General features: G+C 47.0%; 1 protein-coding gene across 2 annotated transcripts in view; it reads right to left on the bottom strand.

Annotated features, from left to right (window-relative positions):
* The window catches only part of MTMR4 (myotubularin related protein 4), a 1314188-nt gene that overhangs the window by 1114069 nt on the left and 183518 nt on the right, over positions 1 to 16601 (bottom strand). For both annotated transcript variants that reach the window (XM_069614837.1, XM_069614836.1), the window contains one exon: positions 14698 to 14787. In XM_069614837.1, coding sequence (XP_069470938.1) covers positions 14698 to 14787 — 90 coding nt within the window. The remainder of the gene's footprint in view (positions 1 to 14697; positions 14788 to 16601) is intronic.

Below are 16601 nucleotides of genomic sequence, written 5' to 3'. Positions count from 1 at the left end.
GGGGCAAAACAGATTTCTGCATAGAATCAGTGAGAAGGTCTTTGGAATGGCCAGAGGACACACGGTCCTCGGCGGGGATTTTAACACATGGATGGACAGCTCCTTAGACAGACAATCTAAAGCAGATACAGTAGACCCGCCCGGTACCAAAAACGAGGCAAGCATCAAACTGTCCCTTGACCTCACCGATTCCTGGCGCCACTTACACCCGTTGGAGAGAGGCTTCACTTTCCATTCCCTCCCCCATGACACACTTACGCGCATTGATTACATTTTCCTCTCAGAGCACTTCTTGGGCATCTTGCAGGCAGCTAGTATACAAATCTCCGCATGGACGGACCACGACATGGTGATGGTGGATATACCCTGGCACGATCTAGCCCCACGAAACTCCAAATGGAGATGTAATGATTCCTTATGGGCTGACTCGGTCTTCAGGGAAAACCTCGAGACTGAAATCAAGCAGTTTTTCCTTATCAATGATACAGGGGAGGTGAGGAAGACATACGTTTGGCAGGCCGCCAAAGCAACGCTGAGGGGAATACTAATAAAGGAGGGAGCCGATAAAAAACGTGAACGTGCCCTGGTAGAGGCAGATATAGGGGGAAGGCTTGGGAAGGCCCAGGATATGGCACAGTCATCTCCATCCGGGAGGTCTGTATATATTGCTGAAGTCCCCCGTCTCAGGGAAGAGTTGAAAATACTCATTGCCGGTAAGACGGCCCAGACCCTGCAATATCTCAAGCAAAAATACTATGAGAAGGGCGACAGGGCCGATGCTCTCTTGGCTGCCCGCCTTCGCGCGCAAAAAGCGGAGAGATGGGTTGAAACGATCGAGAGACTGGATGGCACTCTCACGGACACGGTAGTCACAGCCCCCGAAGATATACAGGAAGCATTTGCCAACTTTTATGAAGACTTATATATGTGCGACCCGCCCCCCCCCCCCGGTAGGGAACACATATATCTGAAGGATTTGCGGATCCCCACACTAACACCCACTGAAGCGGATTCCTTAGACTTGCCCGTCCTTGAAGAGGAAGTCATAGAGGCCATCAAGAGGTTGAAGACGGGGAAAGCCCCGGGGGACGATGGATTCACACCTGGGTTTTCCAAAACGTTTTCCCCCTTTATTGCCCCTTTCCTTACATCATTGTTTAACCACATCTTTGTCACAGGCCAAGCACCTCCATCCTTCTCACAAGCCCTCCTTGCTGTCATTCCAAAAGAAGGCAGTGACCCCAGGCACTGTAGCTCATACCGCCCCATCCCCTTACTTAACATCGATGCAAAGATATAAGCTAGAGTGATTGCGGCCCAGTTAGAAACATTCCTCCCTAGATTGATAAATTCCGACCAAGTTGGATTCGTCCTTGGCAGACAAGGCGCGGATACGATGAGGAAAACGCTGCATTTAATCCATGAAGCGCAGGAGATGGAAGGAGACCCGTCCCTTCTGTCTCTGGATGCCGAGAAGGCCTTTGATCGGGTCTCATGGGAATTCCTGGAGAGGGTACTGAGTTCATATGGGCTAGGACCACAGCTCTCCCGTGCCATTAAAGCACTCTATAGCTCCCCCATGACGTCAGTGGCGGTGAACGGGGGATACTCTTGTTGGTTTCCCCTTGAGAGAGGCACAATGCAAGGTTGCCCACTGTCAGCAATCCTATTTGTGATGTCTCTGGAGCCACTGGCACAAAAGCTGAGAAATGACACCAGAGTTAGGGGTATCACAGTGGGCGACCGGGAATATAAATTGGGCCTATACGCTGATGATATTTTGCTACATGTGACTGACCCCTTAGACTCGATCCCGGCAGCATTTAGTATTATTGAGGAATATGGAGAGCTTGCGGGACTGAAAATCAATACAGGGAAATCTGTCCTCCTTCCAATAGATAAACGAGAGACTCGGATGCCAAGCGCTTCGCCCCTTTGGGAGTAAAAGTCAGCCTCACTACGCTCCGATACCTGGGCATTAATGTCACCCGTGACCTTGGATCCTTATATGGGGCCAACTTTCCCCCAATGTCTCTTGCTCTTCAGAAAGATGTCCAAAGGTGGTCCAAACTTACCATTTCATGGCTAGGGCGTTTAAATGCTATAAAAATGGTCCTGCTCCCTAAGATACTATATCTCTTTCAAATGCTCCCTATTAAAATGCCCCAGAATACTTTACAGATACGAGGAAATTGATATTAAACTTTCTATGGCACGGCCAAAAGCCAAGAATCCCGAGATCCCTCCTTCAAAGATAACGCTGGGGTGGGTCTTCCAGATATTGAGACATATTATAGAGCCACTCAGCTTAGAGTCCTTGTCCCACATTTCAGGCAGCAGTCTGAGCCCCAATGGATAGCACTTGATAATTATCACCTTCGTCCCTTCATCATGTGTGAATGGCTATGGGTGCCCGGACCACAACTACGTAATACTGTCAAATCTCACCCCATCATAGGCACGATATGGTCAATATGGAAACCAGGGAGGAAAATGGTGGGTGTCACAACATGGCCCGCCCCACTGGGACATCTCTGGTCACCTGGGATCCGCGACGCAATTCCCGAGCCAGGAAGTTTTGAAACATGGTACCAGGCAGGGCTAGAAAGGGCAGGCCAATTGCGCCGAAATGACTCCTTCATTACCATTCAGGAGTTGCAGGAAGCCCTAGGCATAGGTAACCTCTCGGTCTTCCTGTATCTTAGACTCAAGGGGGTAATGACTAGATCAATATGGAAACAACAGTTACAGAGAGACCTCACACCGTTTGAAAAGATCCTTGATTCATGCACAAGCTCCAAAGGCCTGATCAGTGCTATGTACCTTGCACTCATTGAAATTGATATTAAACCCTCCTTGACACTCAAGGGCAAATGGGAAGTAGATATGGGCAGGCAAATCTCCCCAAAGCTATGGTTACAAATGTGCAGACGAACGGCGAAATCATCCCTATCGTGTCAATACAAATTACATGCTATCAAACTACTATACAGGTGGCAATACGACCCTGCCCGGCTGGCCAAAATGTACCAGGGAGTAAGCCTGAATTGTTGGACGGGATGTGGGAGCCCGGACGATTACTGGCATATGTGGTGGGGATGCGCACAGGTCCAGATCTACTGGTCAGAAGTCCTTAGCTGGATCAGGGACCTTGACAGAGAGGAAAGAGAAGCACCCACTACTCGTTTTGTTTTCCTTAACTGAAACTGGGGATAGGATGGTGGTGGCGTGCAAAATGGTGCAGGGCCTACTGATGGCTGCTCGAGCATGCCTTACCATGACATGGAAATGGCCCACGCTCCCCAGCAAGAGTGAATGGCGAGCAGTCGCATTGAGCATATACAGAATGGAATGCTTGACTGCAGCATTGCACGGGGACCGTGCCACTGTAGAGAACACCTGGTTGGAGTTTCGCTCCGCATATGCTTCGTGAAACGTGCCTGAATTACGCTTTACCTAAGGTTATTATGGTTTAGTGCCTGAAATGACTCGAGTGCGTGTCAGCTGAATCAATACATGACTTCTATGCCCAATGCCATGACTAAAATGGCGGTTTAATGGTTTTGTTTAACGCTCTCTTTAGTTCCAGGTCTGATATCCTGTGCGGGGGGTGGGAGTTGAGGGGTGGGATATAATTAGAAACAAAGGTTCGGTTTTCTTGTTATGCGAAATAAGAGATTGTAACTCTACTTACATGCTCGCTTTCTTTGTAAACAAGAGATGTAAGCTGCATTTATGTGATTGTAAAGCTTTCAAAAACCAATAAAAGTGAAATTTAAAAAAAAAAAGAAATATATACACCTCCCTGATTAATTATTCGACAAGTCTTAGGAAAAGAACACCACTTACCAAATACAAAGGTGAGCGCTTAACCAAGATGGCACTCCAATAATTATTTAAAAAAAGGGAGGGAAAAGGCAGAATTAGAAAAGCACACAATACCAACACATTTAAAAGAGCAACAGCGAGTCAAGAAAGACAGTCTACTGTAGAGCAAGAAAGTTCATAGGCCAGGCCCACTCTTGGAGAGAGCAAGGCGGAATGTGCCCAAGATCACACAGTTCAAGTACGCTTTAAAAGTCTTTGCAGATAGTTCAAAAGGAGTTGGATCAGTTCAGAAAAGTTAGTTAACAGGTCCCAGGTCACCCCAGGATAGAGAGTCAAGGATTTACGGGACACCTTGAACAGTCTGTTGCAAGGGAGACCAGGCGGGACACAGTACCTGAAATGGTGAGAAAGCTCCAGCAGGGGCAGTTGTTCCTGGCAGCGGGTGCAAGTCGGTGCTTCGTCCAGGGGAAGAGAAGGTCTCGACGTGGAGGAAAGCTGGAGGTCGTTGCACTGCCAGGGAAGAAACCAGCCGCAAAGTTTCTCGGTTAAAAAGGTACTACCCTTTTATTCGCGGTAGTGGTGAAGCGTGGTTATCCGGCCGCCGGGGTGCTTGGCACGGGCAATTCGACCACGAGACGATCCAGAAAGGCGAAAAGGAGGGCAAACTGGTTAACCCCACCAGTTCAAAGGAAGAAAGCTCTCCAAGATGAAGATCTTCTCTGTCGTCGGGAAGTGGTGAGGTGGTTCAGCAGGGCTCCACCGGTGGTGTCGTCGTTGCAGGTCGGCTCAGCTTCTTCCTCTTCGGATTCTTTAGGTCCTGTGGCGACTTCTGAATTTCCAGTCCCCAAAGCCCTGCTTTTATGCAGAAAACCCCCATTCACCAATCCTAGCTGTCACTCAAACATGCCAAGTGGTGAGCCGTGCGGCTCACCACTGGGCCAATCACACAAGAGTGCGACTTGAGTTGCCGAGGCAACTCAGTCCAGGGTGCCTATTCCCCCTTCCCACACATCCTGTAGACCCAGACAGAGTGGCACCACTTTTGGAGGCTTCTGTGCAGAAGCCCGCCAAGTGGAACAAAGGGCTCGACTTGGGTTGGCGTTAGAGGCGAACACAAATGACATTTTAAAACCGAGTCCTGGCAAAAAGACCCAACCGGGGAATAAATATTAAATAAATAACCCGGCGGTATCTTTAACATTGCACCAAAAAAGTGGTGCATTTAAAATTAATGGGATAATCCCATAGGAAATATTCTGGTGGAATATTTCGCGTGGTAACCACTGCCACCAGCCAGAAACTCGACAAGGGGGGACTGCACAGTGCCCCCTCGAAAAACAGACCCAGGGGCAATCTAATTACTCCTACCAGTACTTCCACAATATGATGGTTTGTACTGGTTCTGTTCACAATTTAAGACTAGTAAAGTCAATGGTGACTTTACATGCCCTGGGAGACAGTGGTCAGTCCGAGGGTATGGAGTCTATGTTTGGGGGTCACTATGACACCCCTGTGTTACTGCACTGAGGGTGATGTGTAACACTTACCAAAATCACATCCAACCCTATGGAGTAAAAGACCCCATAGCCCATAAAACACATTACAAAGTCAAAGGACATTCTCAAATCATGCCTAAGAGTGGGAGGAAAAGAGTCTCACTCTTAGCAGGAGAAATAAATAAACCCCAAAAATCCAGCAAAGCTGCTGGGGGACTCACTAGGTTTGGGAAATTAGCCTATACAGAGAATTCTCCCTAACACTGCGCGAGGGACTTGCAGAAGATCCGTCATATTCCCTGAGAACTGGGACCACTGAGTTCTGAGTGCCCACTGAAGGGATCTCATTCTCAACCTGGCCTCTGGCACTAGGAAAATGCAGGATGCCATGAGGCCGAGCAACCTGAGAAAATCGAAGGCCGGTAGACGTTGGGCATTCTGGAATTTTGTTACCATCTGCTGGATGTGGAGAGCTCTCACTTCGGGAGGCGAGGCTTTTCCCCGAGGAAGTGTTCAAGACTGCTCCGATAAACTGGAGCTTCTGGGATGGTATCATGTGAGACTTCTTGAAATTGAGGGAGAAGCCCAATTTGTGGAGGAAGTGGCAGGTGATCGAAAGATGTTCCCGAGCTTGTTCTGGAGAACTTGCTCTGATCAACCAGTCATCCAGGTAGGGATATATGTGAATACCTCCTCTCCTGAGACTTGCTGCCACAACCGCCAACAGTTTGGTGAAATCCCTCGGGCGGAGGACAACCCGAATGGCAGAACTCGAAACTGATAATGTGAATTGCCAATCGCGAACCTCAGGTACTTTCTGTGCTTTGGATGGATTGGCACATGAAAGTAAGCATCCTGAAGGTCCAATGATACCAACTAATCTTGGAGTTGAAGAGCCTGAAGGATCTGAGAAAGAGTCACCATCTTGAACTTGTCCTTCCTGAGGAACTTTCAAGTTTCTCAAGTCCAAGATGGGTCTCAGTCCTCTGTCCTTTTTTGGAGTGAGAAAATATGGGGAGTACCAACCCCTGTCCCTCTCTGCTACAGGTACCAGTTCTACGGCACCTTTCTCTAGCAGGGTTAAAATTTCCTGCAACAGGAAATTTGGAATTTTGACGGAGTTGGCTCCCGGTGGATGATTCCGAGGCCTTTTTAGAAAGGGGAGACAGTAACCTTGGGCTACTGTTTGCAGTGCCCAAGCATCTGAGATAATGGCCCGACATTCCTTCAGATGCTGAGAAATCCTACCTCCCACTGGTGTTTTGTGCAACAAGGTCTGAGGGATTTGGAGGTGGCTGCAGGAGTAGCTAAGGGTACAGATGCTGCTTCTGAGGCTGATTTTGCACCTTTTCCTTGTGCTCCACGAGGGAAGTTTCTTTTGCCCCTTTGAGAAGCCTGTCCTCTTCCTCTACCAAAAGAAGAGTAGTATCGAAAAGAACGACCCCTCCAAGAAGATGAGCCGGAATAGGGTTTTAGAGGCTGGCGCACAGAGGCGCTAAGAGATTAAGCTGCGCTTTCGAGGTGTCAAGTTTTTCTAGGTTTTCATCGGCCTTGCTGCCAAACAGCCTCGAGCCATCAAAGGGCATGTTAAGGAGTCTGGCTTGCACATCTGGTGCAAACCCCGACTTCCTCAACCACGCAAATCTCCGTAGCACAACGCTTGCAGCCATGGACCTGCTGATACTATCAGCAGTATCCAGTCCAGACTGGAGACATTTCCCCCATTGCCTCCTTCCCGTCTTTGACTATATTCAGGAAGCCTTTCCTTTCCTCGCCTTCCGGAATATGATCAGCCGGCGCCGAAATACAGTCCCACAGGGTATGGCCAGGGTACAGGTGACATTTGTCGATTTAAGAGCCATACTGCCTGACGTGAAAACTTTACGTGCCCATGCGACAACTTTTTTTATCCTCTCTATCTGAGGAATAGTGGGATATGCAGTTTCTTTTGATGTAGATGCTGCCTGAATGACTAGACTTTCTGGAGTCGGATGCTTATTTAAGTATTCAGGATCCGTTCCAGCCGGTCTATATTTTTTTGGAAAAGTGCTATCTGCAGCAGCAATACTCTCAGGTCTATCCCAGCTTTTCTCCACCGTCCTCTGAAGAGCCCTGTGAAAGGGGAGAACTGGATCTTTTTGAGGCCCTCTGACAATTATATCCGTCATGTCATCCTTTTCAAAAACGGGTGAAGTGTTGCCCCAACCCATACATTACTACTCTGGTCCTAAGACCCCTGTACCCAGCATCTGCATGCTCTGCAGGATCAGGTCTGGCAAACTCCAATTCTGGGGAGGTGTCAATTCCACTGGCAGAATGTAGAGTATCACTCGGGTCTCTCATTCTAGATTCCTGGTCAATAAGTTCCTCAGTGTTAGGCAGAAACCTGTGTAGTTCCCTCTGGGACCACTGCAAAAGATTTAGGACTACAGGTGTTTGGCAGTAAACCCACTTGGTAGCAGTCTGTACCACACAGATTCACTTGGTAGCTGTGGCTGAGCAGTCAGACTTCCCTCAAGAAGAGTTAGGCAGTATACAGGGTATTCACAATAGGTCAAGAGAACACAATAGAACAAGTAAACACTGACCAGGGTTTTGTGTATAAGAGATATAATTATTTATTTAAAACCACATCTAGAAAAACACACAGGCACTAATAGTAAGCAATTCAAAAACATGATCACTAAAAGATATACACTCCCTTTAAAGAATATTAGACAAGTCTTAAGTAAAGCCCCACTTATTTTCAGACAGCGGTAAGCGCTTAACGTAGATGGCACTCTAATAATTCAGTTTAAAAAGGGAGAGAAAAGCAGAGAATAAATTGAAACAGATCCCAACACTTTTTCACGAACACCACAAGAGAGGAAGGCACAGTAACACCGTGAATTCAGAGTCAGTAGGCCGGATCCGCTTTAAGAGGATCAAAACGAAATGTGCCCAAAGTCACACGGTTGCAGTGCACAAGAGTCTTGTAACGGTTCAAAAAGGAGTTGGACCAAAGAAAGGGACCAGTTAGAGGGTCAAGGCGGCCAGCCCAGACCAGAAGGTTAAGGGGTTATTATTACCTTGTAGCAATCTTTAGAAAGGGAGGCCTGGCGGACACGGTACCTTAAAGTGGTGAGAACACTCCAGCGGGGGCAGTTGTTCCTGGCAGCGGATGCAGGTCGGTGCTTCATCCGGGGGAAGAGAGGATCTCGTCGGGGAGGAAGACACAGGAGTCCGTTGCACTGCCAGGGAAGAAACCAGCCGCGGAGTTTCTCAGGTACAAGGAGCGGTCCGTTGATTCGCGGTTCAGTGGTAAGTGGCTATCCGGCTGCCGGGGTGCTTGGCACGGGCAGTTCGACCACAAACCGGTCTGGGGTGCGAAGAGAAGAAGGTCAACTGGTTGTGCCCACCAGTCAGGGGAAGAAGCCTCTCCAGTCGGGAGATCTTTTCTGTCGTCGGGAAGTGGTGAGTCGGTCGCGCAGGGCTCCACCGGTGGTGTCGTCGTGGTAGGTCGGCTCAGCTTCTCCCTCGTCGGATTCTCAGGTCCTGCGATGACTTCTGAAGTTCCAGTCCCAAAAGCCCTGCTTTTATGCAGCATACCCCCATTCACTTAGCCTAGCTGTCAATCAAACATGCTAAGTGGTGAGCCGGCCGGCTCACCACTTGGGCCAATCACACAAGAGCGCGACTTGAGTTACCAAGGTAACTCAGTCCAGGGTGCCTAAACCCCCTCCCACACCCCCTGTGGTACCCAGACAGAGTGGCACCACTTTTGAAGGATTCTGTGGAGAAGCCCGCCAAAACGTGGAACAAAGGGCTCGACTTGGGTTGGAGTCACAGAAGAGAACACAAACTCCATTTTCGAATCGAGTCCTGGCAAAAAATACCAACCGATGAATTAATATTAATTAAATAAACCGGCGGAATGTTTGAGGCTATGAGAATTAAATAATGAAAGTTGGTAGCCTCGAACAATGGGAAAATCCCATAGGGAAATATTCGCGGTCGAATATATAAAAAGTAGTATCCACTGCTACCAGCCAAAACACGATCAGGGGGGACGGAGACGTGCCCTCTCGACTAACAGACCCCGGGGCAATCGAATTGCCCCGACCAGTACTTCCACAATATGATGGTTTGTACCGGTGTCTGTTAATAATTTGGGACTAGTAAAGCCAATGGTGACTTTACATGCCCTGGGAGACAGTAGTCAGTCCCAGGGTATGGAGTCTATGGTGGAGTGTCTCTATGACACCCCTGTGTTACTGCACGGAGGGTGCTGTGTAACACACATAGTAAAAACACATGAGCACCTATGGAGTAAAGGACCCCATAGCCCATAAAGCACATTGGGCCTCATTCCGAGTACGGCGCTAACCAATGGCGCTGTTAACGCCTTGGTTGACGCCGTACCCGGACCGGCAGCGCCTTGGTGGATGGCGGAATTACCGCCCCATTCCAAGGTTGGCGGGGCGGTAATTCCCCATTCACCAAGGCTCTTCCCCATTCCCAAATGAGCCCCCATAGGGCTCAATGGGAATGGGGAAGATGCAAATAACGGTGACCGTTATTGGCTTGGAGGCCCCTTTGCGCCCTCGACTTTAACACCTGCTCAAAGCAGGCGTTAAGGGCGAGGGCGCAAAGGGAACTCGGAGTATGGCGGTAAGGGATCACCGCCACCGGTCTCGTTACCGGTGGCCGCTATCCCTTACCGCCATACTCGGAATGAGGCCCATTAACAGTCAAAGGAACACCATAAATCATGTCCAAGAGTGGGAGAAAAAGAGTCTCACTCTTGGCAGGAGAAAAAAAACAAACTCCAGAAATCCAGCAAAACTGCTGGGGGACTCACTAGATTAGGAAATTCAGCCTAAAGAGAGAATTCTCCCCAACACTCAGGAACTTGCTTTGTGCCATAAGAAACTCCAAAAGGAGTAACTTTGTCTTCTTCTGAGCCAGATTCCTCATAAATTCAGGACATGGACTTAAAAAAGTCTGACCTGGGCAACGGAGTGAACCTCCTTTCTTCTACCATACGCGTCTAAGGGATTGATAAATCCTTCGAAGTTGTCGAAGGAGTCTTCGATGACTTCGAAGATGACTTCCACAAGGGCGTCGAGGATGTTTTTGGTGCCGAATCGGTCGACGCCATCGAAGTCGTAGAAGCCTTCGACGACTTGTGTTTTTTGTATGGCACCGGAGAAGTGCTCAACTCTCGAAGAGTCTTCAACGGCTTGGCGTCGACTAGAGTTTTTTTAGTATCCTCGACACTACTGGTTTTTACCATGGTAGTCTTGGACTTCCCTTTGTCGTCCAATGGAGCGACCTTAGGGTTATAGCTTTTTCGAGGGGGTCGGGGCCGCGTTCTCGAAAACCATCATCTTTTTACGGAATTATTCCCATTTACTGGGAGAATCCGATTTTGTCGGACATCGAATTTCTTTGGTTGACTGAAGAAGATGAGGGAGATCTATGTCTCCTCTTCATTTTTTTAGACGACGAAGAGTGTCTCGATCCACTCCTAGATCGAGATCTCTTGGAGTGCCTATGGCGATCCGATTCCTTCGAATCAGTCGCTTTCTTATGTTTTTTAGACATAGCCTTCTTATGAGGCTTCCCTCCCCACCAACAATTTACCTCTCCTCTCATGAAGAGCTTTCTCGGTCATGGTTTGGCAGGAACTGCAGTCATCGGTTCGGTGACTGGAACCGAGACACCAGAGACAAACCCGGTGGGGATCCGTGATTGACATTTTTGATCCACAATCTACACACTTCTTGAACCCAGTCTTGGGTGTCGAAGGAGTCGAAGATGACGACATTTTCTTCACAGAAAATCTGAAGCGCGCCGTTTTCGATAGCGAAGCGATCGGAAAAACGGAACTGAAGCAACGGGCGCGGCTCAAGCTATTTATACCATCGGTGACGTCGACAGAGTACGGAGTCCGTCGAGGGACAATCGACGCCACGACCTCGAGCACAGCGCCCTCTGCCGAGAGAATTATTTTTCCGAAGCAGCGAAGCTGGAGACAACGAGTTATCATAAGATGAGGAATACGTGGGAGGACACAATCCATTCGAAATGGGTATATGCAATTGCGACATAGGCTGTCCCATTCAGACGTATGGCTAGCAGGCTCACGACCGCTGACGCCCTTTGAGAGGTACTTGGATACGCACTTGGGGGACAGGGGGTTAATGGCGTCCATTTACAAGCACATAAAGGAGTGGGAAGACCTTCCGCTCAGGAAATATATGCAGACATGGCAGTTGGATACAGGGGCAGTTATCGGGGATCCAGAATGGCAACATCTGAGGGACCAAATACCGAAATTAACAAGGTCCCTACAGATCTGGGAGATTTGGTTAAAGCTAATGGTACAGTGGCCTTTAACCCCTGTCAGGTTAAATAAGATCTATCTGCCATCATCCCGAGGATGCTGGAGAGATGGAGGAATTGGCACATGGGCTCATATATGGTGGGAATGCCCTAAGTTGGATATGTCTGGGGGCAAATACGACAGGCGGTGGTTCACACTCTGGGGAATGTGGGAGGTAAGAATCGAGGACTCGATTTGATAGGCCTGGGCAGAGTTATGAGTGACATCCCCACCAAGTCCCGTCGCAAGGTTTATGTTATAATGATGATGATGATGTTGGCAGCCCTGTTGTTGTGTTGGCGCGTCGTTGGAGGTCGAGCGACCCACCACAAGAACATGAATGGGTGACCAAAATGTGGTCTGTGCTAACTATGGAGTGGCTCACCTACTCTTTACAAGGGGAACATATGAAGTTTAGAGCGGATTGGGCAGACTTGCTACACTATCTAAAGGAGGGAGCACGCAGAGCTTGGTGCCCGAAGTTGATGACGCTGCCGGGAATGGTGGAACCCGAGGAAGAGTCAGATCTGTAAGCGTAGCGTTCAGGGACCGCGTCGGAGTTGATAACAAGCTGGATACTATCTCCTGGATCGGGGGGAGGAGGGGTAAGGGAGGATGAGGGGGGTGGGTGAGTTTTCTACTAGTTGAAAATGTTGTTCTTTTTCTCATTCTTGTGTTCTGTTGATTGTTGCGATAATGAGAAATGCAAATAAAAATCAAGTTAAAAAAAAGAATATACCAGGGTTATCCTACCATTGCCATTCCAGTTGTGGCTGGGAAAGGGGTGTGCGTGTGTGGGGAGGGGCAGCAGAGTCACAAGAAAGAAATAGATTGCACCTGAAGGGACCACTGCTGTGAGAAAGATGGAGTGTGTAATACAAAAGAAACTCAAGAGCACATCCGTTCTTCCCCACCAGGGGTAAAAAGGAAACAGAAGGGCTGGAGATCAGCTCGAAATCAGGCTAAGGTTTTACACGAGTGAGCAGTACAGCAATGAGCCACTAGGTAAAGGTAGGACAGTACTGTGCTTAGGCAAAAGCTTGCTCAAATTCTTTATGTGCACTTCTGAAATGTAAGGTTGCCTCGTCTTTTTAATTTTCCCTTCAGAAAAGCAGTCAGTAAATAAGCAAGTCAGGGATTTAATCCTTAACAGAAGCGTTAACGACTCTTGCAAAGGCAATTTCATCACCAATATTTTCCTTATAAAGAGGACATTGAAATGGAGACCACTAATGAACCAGACGCACAGTTCTTGGAATGTTTGCATACTTTCCTCATCTGAGATGATGTGAAGAAGAGGCAGCGCATAATACTTGCCTCATGATTTAATAGACACATGACATTCCTGAATGTTAAAACGGAAAACTGTATTGTATTTAGTTTGCATCAGATAATTGCCTTCTTTCTATTTGGCAGACTGGACGTTTTGACAGATATGATCTGGCATTTATGACAGATGAGGCGCAGACCACTTCCCAACATGTATCATTCAGTGCTATTTCAATGTGTTTAAAGAGTATGCTTGCCTTCTAAAATGTGTTTGAATTCTTCATCTTGTGCATTTTATCACAACAAAAATAACTTGGTATTTTTTTTACAGTGTATTAAGAGTTAGGATACACTTACGTTGAGAGCAACCCCTTAACGTTCCTTCAAGCAGTGTTACGACTTGAAATCAACTGTTTCACCACATGGATCACTCTGTATCCTGTCTGGGTTCTGTGGCCATGATGCGCTGCTCTGTAGAAGAGGTCGCTGCATTCCTGGTGATCTCAGTTCCACCCCATTTCCAAATTTTCTCCAAAGGCTGTCACCAGTTTATCGGAGCAGATCAGGATTAAGACGGACGTTTGATATACAGACACAGCTTCCTAGAAAGGACCAACTCGTAAATGGGGGATCACTTTCGCGTGAGCCGTGATCTCACTATTTTGGCATTTGCTTTTCTGTATCAGGTTTTGGTGTAAGCAGCTGCTTAGAAGCAAAAGCCTTTTTAAACAAGAGGAGGGGGGGAGACACCTGCTTACAAATTTGCTTTTGATTTTATTTATATAGCGCACAAGTTGACCCGGAGGCATATAGGCGCTAAACACAGATACAAAGGACATTCATAATAATTACGTAATAGCATGGCTGTTATTTGGCTTTTGGTGTTGCTAACAGACCATCAAGCCAAGGCTTTGGACCTATACAACAAAGGTTTTGTGTCTTCCAAAAACTAAATTGGTATCCCGCAGGGAAACTCCTCAATATTGGCCCTTGAAAAGCTGGGCATCAAACTGATGTAAAGATTAGCTGCTCTTTGGCCAAGTGTACGCTTGAGGATTTCTACTAAAGTAACTTGCAGGGCAGTGGATGCTTACCCTGGCTGACTTCGTCACATTAGATCCTGGGTCTAAATCAGTCAGGTGGCAAAATTTGGGAATGTGAAATAGCGTCAAAGTGTAGCATGAGGAAGAAAGGCACCAAACTAGAAAATCAAGCACTCCAATATAGAAAGTTCTTCCCATTATCAATGCCCATTACATATAGTAGGCCTCAGGCAAGGTAATTTTGTTTTTCTAACTAAACGGCCTGCACATAAAAAGGTGGGAAGCTGCACTGGTCAGTGCTTTACATACGCAGCGTCCCAAGCACTTATATATTTAAAATTATATATTTTCTGTTTTCTTAGGCGCCATAATGTAGCAAAACCGCTTCAAAGAACAGCATGTTTTTCACCCTCTGCAAAAGTTTGCACATGAATTACTCTTACATGAGTTAGTTACAACAAAGGCGCATATGAAGTGGGCGACTGCAAGTTCAATTTTTACCAGTTCGAACCACTCCATGCAATTCACAAAAATATCAGTCCACGTAACTCTACATGCCAATGATCTGCCTATATCATAAAAGCGACTCCCAAATCAAATATAGAATGGTGCTTTACCCAACCTGTACGCTTGAATCCAGGTAAATGTCAAACCACATTAAGCAGACCTGCCCTCTGCCACCCTCCACCCTTACTTGCAATTCCTCTTCTTCCTTCAGCAACTCCTTCTGGGGAAAAAGGTCCTTGGCTTGGATGTACTCCAGACTGGGAGGCCCTTCATCGCCCTACAAGATCAAAAGCAGTTTCCAATATAAGACCAAAATTGTGAAAAAAAAAACACCAGTCATCCACGTAAGCTACTTCGCTCCCATCACCAAATCGATCAACTTAGACCACAAAAAAAAAAAAAGAATACCTCAGTTAAGCCCTTCCCGGACACATGCATCAGCCTTCCATACCCAAACCCTTTGCAAAAAACAGAAAATCGAGCAACCAAATATTTATTTCCGTTAGCACGCAGGTGAGAAAGCAATGCATATTGTTCCCCCAGTAGTTAGTACTGTACATCTTTCGGTGATAAGCTGCACCAAGCCACATATTCCCTGTGGACTGAAAGGCACAAAGAGCACAAGAAACAGGAACTTGCTAGAGAAGGTAGGCTGGCAACAGGTCAAGTTCTGATTCAGGGTTGCTGCCCATCTGCCTAGACCTCTACTCGCTTGGACTTTCAGAATAGCAGGTACAGAGGGAGTCTTTCAAGGTAGAAATACAGAAGACTGAATAAATCTCAGAGCCCCCCTCGCCCCCGCCCCCTGTGGCATTACATCAGATACGATATAATAAACCGTGGCATGCAGAAGACACGGCCAGCTGTAGATCTGCTTTCTGCTGTTCTTTATATAGATTTAGTTACCTGTAACTAAATCGCTGGCATTGGCATCTTTCATAGGTTCTCATGTTAAAATAATAACCATTTAGGCTTGGAATCATCAGTAAACCATGAATGCACAAAAAAGATTCAACTTGCAGCCTTTCAACCTCATTATGGCCCTATGATCCTTTTCCTAATGTGCTAATAAATGGGAGCACAAAAACACTAAAGAGGAGCAGTTTATCGGTGAACAGGGTTTTGCCCCATCTCATCAGGTTTTTAGCACAAAGGGGCAGAACACAACTGTATCAAAATTCGCTGCAACATGCTTCTCAGTCACCCTGTGGTCATAGAAGGGACTAACAGCTATTCAGAAAGACACATGGATAGAGCGATTTTTCTATCTAAAACTGCCTAATCGGGGGCTAGTACTAGAAAGCGCTGATGTGCCGCTTATCTAAAAGTGGACAGTATAGGAAGAGTAAGGTCTGTATGGCTTGTCAACTAGATAACAAGTTTCACTTGGTCTTACATGCACATGTTCCACCTTTGCCTCCTAGACCACGTTATTTCATTCACATAGATTTAAATGAAGACAGTAAATGAGTGATACCTATGGCAAACGATCAGTATATTTCAGGATACAAAACTTTTCTATTGGCCTATAGACTAACTGGATTTCCCATGGGTTCAAGAAATTGGTGATTGTGATACAACCAAATGCACCCATTATTAAAAAGATGAAGACAAACAACTCTCAACCCTCTGTGTATTGTTAGTGTTGAACAACAGGAAGCTGGGAGTAATGGCTGCTCAGGCTTATTAAGGGTTATACTTGCCTCCCAGATGCAGCAACTACTGTCTACAAGTTTCAGTGGTGTAATGCGAGTGAAACTACTTTCTTCAGGACAGTCTTCACAGAATTTGAGTGTTTAATTGCACTGAATAACCGAGGAGATATCCACACTATGTTACTCAAAAGAAAAAACTGGAGATTTCGCCCAATAATGGATAAATATGGTCTTAATGAAGCCATACCTTGGCTGGTATTCTCTATGCTACAATAAGAATGTTCATGGAAAATCCAGCATTTACCCATATCGCTCTGTTCTCCTATGCATAGGTAGGACAAAGAAGAGGCAGGCAACTCAACCACTATGAGAATCTGGGGCATGATATGATATAGTACCACATTACAGTGATCCTTAAGGTGTACCTTGGATGCTG

The sequence above is a fragment of the Ambystoma mexicanum genome, chromosome 9 (assembly GCF_040938575.1).
Source record: "Ambystoma mexicanum isolate Mex_15411 chromosome 9, UKY_AmexF1_1, whole genome shotgun sequence".
In the NCBI taxonomy this organism is placed as follows: domain Eukaryota; kingdom Metazoa; phylum Chordata; class Amphibia; order Caudata; family Ambystomatidae; genus Ambystoma; species Ambystoma mexicanum.
Note: the sequence above shows the minus strand (reverse complement) of the source record. Positions and strands in the feature narration are given on the sequence as shown.